The following is a 4765-nucleotide window of genomic DNA, read 5'->3' as shown; positions in this document are numbered from 1 at the left end:
TACGGTCATGTATGGTAATATACGGTAATGTAAAGTATTCTATGGCAACGTACAGTGTTCTACGGTAGTGTGCAGTAATGTGCGGTCATGTATGGTAGTGTACGATATCCTATGGTAATGTACGGTAATGTATGGTCACGTATGGTAATGTATGGTAATGTAGGGTCATGTGTGGTAATGTATGGTTAGGTATGGTAATGTACAGTAATGCACGGTAATGTATGGTCACGTATGGTAATGTACGGTAATGTAAGGTATTCTATGGCAAGGTATGGGTGATTAGATCCCCACGTGTGGATCCTGATACCTTTTACCTGGGAAGAACTGCGGGGACCTAATGAAATATTGTTAGTGTGAAAATTGCTCACTTACAGTAACCTGCAACTCTGCACTAAATGTAGTTCACTGTCCCACCCTTCAGAGCGACACGACCCTGTTACTAGTTTGGTAAAACGAGGTTGCCAAGACATGTCATCCCTCTCAGTCGTATTTCTGACTAACTGGGTAACTACAGACACCCACGCCGCCTGCAGTCATTCACAGTGGATCCATCCACACACAAAATAGACCACAATAACAGCTGTTCTGTTATCTTTTTCAGAGGTTCAATTGTGTGCAGGGATCAGACTGCACGTGCTGTGTTTGTGAACAGCAGATGTATAAAGGTGAGTAAACAGGAGGCTTGCTTTTGCCAGCAGCTGTTGGGTCAGACGCCAAGTGATGGGCAACACGTTAGGAAGGAGCTGTTTGCACTGCCGCCGCTGGCTTTTCTCAGATAACGAATCAATTATCTTCACAACCTGTGTGCCTTTCTCATGTCACGTGTGTTCTATTGTGTATTTCATGGCTTTGTTTCTGTGCATGCTACACAAAGAGTCTGTTTGTGTTCAATTATTATTCATTTAATTTAGTGAGTGTTTTTTCTACAGCAACACACCAATTCACTGACAATCAAATAGGATTTCAGGTTTATTTATAAAACATATATGATAATGACAGTGCTACAACATGACAACCACAGTCGCTAATTAGCTCCTGAACAGACACAGATCTCGACTCACTGGCTGCAGCTGATGTAAGCAAATAAAAGAAACAGTCCTGTCAAAGTGGGTTATAACTGTGGCTGAGATTTTCCAGGCTTACACAGGAACAGCTGTCATGGCTCAGAGAAGCTTGGCTGGACACACTCTGGACACATCTTTTCTCCCAACGTATATGATAATAAGCACGAACCACAGTCGATCTGCAGAACATGAAGGCAGGATAATCTGCTTTAACTGTTTTCTGCAGTATACAAACATGCAGGCACTTGGATTAAGGTATCATCCGTTTCTGTTCTGGAAAGGTAATGAACATCCTGGGATTGAGCCATAAACATTCAACAACATAACACACAGAATGAGCTACAGTCAGAGAGGTTTTGCACAACACATTTCCATTCTGTTAACAGCTAAACAATTAAGCCCTCTAGCAGGCAGGCTGTGCGAGGACGTCCATGCTATGTGGAGGAAGCATTCTGCGTGGGAGCGCTCTCCTTGCCATCAGAGGTCAAGTTGAGGTTATCTCCAGTGACACCCATGTCAGACATTTCTGAGATGTGCAGCTCACCGACTCCATCCTGGCAGCCAGGAGCAGCTTTGTCAGCCCCGTGGCTGGAGCAGGACTTGTGAGAGGATGAGGGGGAGTTGGTGGGGCTGAGCTGAACAGCCGTGGTGTCCTGCAGCGTGTGCTCGCTCGTCTCCATCTCAAACGCTGCTGTCCCCATCCGCATCAGCCCCCACTTTTCACCTGCTTTAGCCGCGCGGGCCATGTTGGCGGGGGGCCTCCTGCTGACCACACAGCAGGCCATGAAGAAGACCAGGGCGATCAATAAAAGAAGAGGCCCTATGATAATGGGGGGGTTGCCAGTAGGGATGAAGGTGCCAAAAGCGAAAGCTCCCACCAGGGTGATGTTGATGCCAGCCAGCATGATGCACAGGCCGCAGGCGCAGCAAAGGGCCGGGGAGGGCAGGCTCTGGTGCCGCAGGGCATGCCGCTTGGAGACCCTCTTGGGAGCAGATGGTCTGGAGGTTTTTTCAGGTAGCACCATGTCTCATGGATAGCTCTGTGAGACCCAGAGAAGCTGCAGATCAGATGACTGACTGATCACTGAACTCATCACTTCAGAGACAGAGATGAAGGTGAAGTGGCTGAAGAGGAAGAACAAATGTGTGTGATGTAAATCACTGTGACATTTTTTTTTACTTTTTATTTAACACTTAATGCAAAAGTAATTTGTAGTGCTATAAAAGACATTTTTTTTTTAAAAATTCGTTTTTAAATTTTAATTAATTTCCTCCATAAATGTTAACTAATCAGTTTGGCCTACTTAGAAAGGTGGGCAGGAAGGGAAACATTTAATGCATGTTGCAGTACCACTAGAAGTGCAGCTATTCCCAGTTATAGCTAGAAATAAAACAGATGAGAATCCACAAAACCACATTTTCCTCACTGCTGCACAGATAACTTGCACTGAGAAGAAAACCTGAAAACAACCACACAGCATCATTGTTTGTCACTTACTTTAGATCAGACCCATGATCCAGTCTGGTGTTCCCCTGTCCATCATGCAGTGCAGGAGCCACAGGGCTGGAGCAGAGATCTCCCTCCAGCAGGAGCACAGCAGAGTGAGCTCCTGCCGCCCTGCTGCTCACACATACTACAAGTTATGGAGAAGATTTGCCACTGGGGGCACTGCAGGGTTCTGGAACAAACGGTCCAATCAAATCAGGCGCAATGAAGTGATGAGGTTTTGCATGTGTGCACTGTGCAAACCATCATCTGACGCACTGAGGATTCCTGAGGCATCAAAGGAAACACTAAGACACAGAATGGGCGGTCTTGAATGTTACTACTGCTTCTTGTTTCTTTAAATCTGTTGATATGATAAAAGATTTTACCATTTCTTCTTAGGTCATCTGGTCCCTTTAGGGTCTTAAAGAAGAAAGGTTATCAGCAGCCATGGATGTACGGGCTTCTCCATTGCTTTAAAGAAGTCTGACCAAGGACATAGGAATCAACAGAGTGATGCTATCTCATCAGTGTCCAGGCAGGTTCATCACACCCTCTTCCCGTCCCTTCATGTTGGAGTGAAGCGATGAGGAACACATCGTTAAAACACGCACACACAGCTTAGACAGGAGATGTTAATGATCTTTTTATTGAGAACACAGCATACCAGTGGAAATGTGATCTACACTCAGAGCTTTATGCATAAGATCCCATAAGAGCTTTGACAAATTTAAATGGGACTCCATAACTGCACAACAACTACTGTATCTCATTTGATGCCCATACAAGCTGATGGAGAGAAAATAAACAAGTCCTTTGATGATTCATAATGGGAGTGAGAGGACTTTAACATAGCAAGTTGTTCTTTCCTGACGTGTGTATTAGCTCCGAGCAAATCTCTATCAATTCCTGCCAGGCTACGAAGGCCCTTAGTTGCTATAGGGATGGGGTGTCCATGGCAACAGTGTAAAATCAGGGGGCATGTCGTTTAGCGGGCAGCACATAAAATTACCAGGGTCAGGTGAAATAGAAATGATAGGCTGCCATCAGTGACCTCAGTCACAAAAAAGTACATTTCTCTTAAAAAAAAAAAAAAAAAGTAAATATCAGTAACTTGATGCACCCAAATAAAACCGGCACACTGAAGTCTCAGCATTGGTTATTCCATTATTCTTCCCCATGGCACATTCACAACCAAAGATACAAAACCAAACAACATACAAACAATTGTATAAAAATAAATCCCTTCAACACCAGCACAGACTCCACCATCCTTCTACACAGTGAGACGTCAACTATTCACAAACCCGCTCCAAGTGTCAGTAGCTACATACAACCAAAACAGATGCAATTCTCACAACTCAAGTCATCCAGACTAAAAACACTCAATCAATAAGACAATAAGAAACTAAGGAAGGTTTTTTTTGGGATGGTGGTACACTTGTACAGTACAAAACGTGCAAAGACGTGGTGCAAAAAGAGAGCCTGAGGTAATGTTGGACTCTAATGAGGATAAAATGTTGTTAAAACTTCACTGTAGGCGTCAACGTCACATTGTTGGACCATACTGGTTATTCTCATATAATATTCGCCCTTTGAGATAAACTAAATAAGTGACCTACTTTAAAGTACATCAGTGCTACAGGTAGCTTGTGTTGAAGTGAAATGATAAGAAATACAAAACCATTTGATCAAAGGGTCTTTTCCAACTTCAACACCCAGTCCTGCACATTTTACCTATTTAATGGCTCAAATAGGTAAAATGGAGAAAAGCCCATTTACAGAAATGGACAGTCTCCTCTAAGTGTAGTCTATTTTCATCTTTTAAACCACATACATCAAATCACATATACAGACTTTCTTAAGAAATAAAAAAATGTAAAAAATAAAATAAAAGATCATCACTTTCCTCCAGTGAGTGAGAAGCAATAAGTAGCTTTTAAATAAAATAACAAGAAAAATAAAATCAAAATCAAGATTAGATGATATTGCATTAGGACAGCAACAGCTGCAAAACTGTACTGGTAATGATATGTACTGATCAGATACTTAATATAAACTGCTGGCATTAAGAGCGATTTCTGCTGTATTGGGGTCTGCGGAAAATGTTATCATCATTGAAAAGAAAAGAAATAAATCCATGAGGGCTAACTGTAAAATCAAACCCCAAAGCTTTTCTAAAATGAAAGAGTTGTTTAAATATCAGGCAGCTTAA

General features: G+C 42.6%; 1 protein-coding gene across 1 annotated transcript; it reads right to left on the bottom strand.

Moving 5' to 3' along the window:
- Positions 1-1498: 1498 nt before the first annotated feature.
- Positions 1499-2089, bottom strand: LOC139202641 (transmembrane protein 275-like). The gene has a single exon (XM_070832183.1). It carries the CDS (start codon positions 2087-2089, stop codon positions 1499-1501), a length of 591 nt encoding a protein of 196 aa, XP_070688284.1.
- Between the last annotated feature and the right edge of the window lie 2676 nt (positions 2090-4765).

This window comes from Pempheris klunzingeri, chromosome 6, assembly GCF_042242105.1.
Source record: "Pempheris klunzingeri isolate RE-2024b chromosome 6, fPemKlu1.hap1, whole genome shotgun sequence".
In the NCBI taxonomy this organism is placed as follows: Eukaryota; Metazoa; Chordata; class Actinopteri; order Acropomatiformes; family Pempheridae; genus Pempheris; species Pempheris klunzingeri.
Note: the sequence above shows the minus strand (reverse complement) of the source record. Positions and strands in the feature narration are given on the sequence as shown.

Bases quoted from the DNA above. Each gene is read 5' to 3' on its own strand.
- LOC139202641 (XM_070832183.1), bottom strand. From the start codon at position 2,089: ATGGTGCTACCTGAAAAAACCTCCAGACCATCTGCTCCCAAGAGGGTC.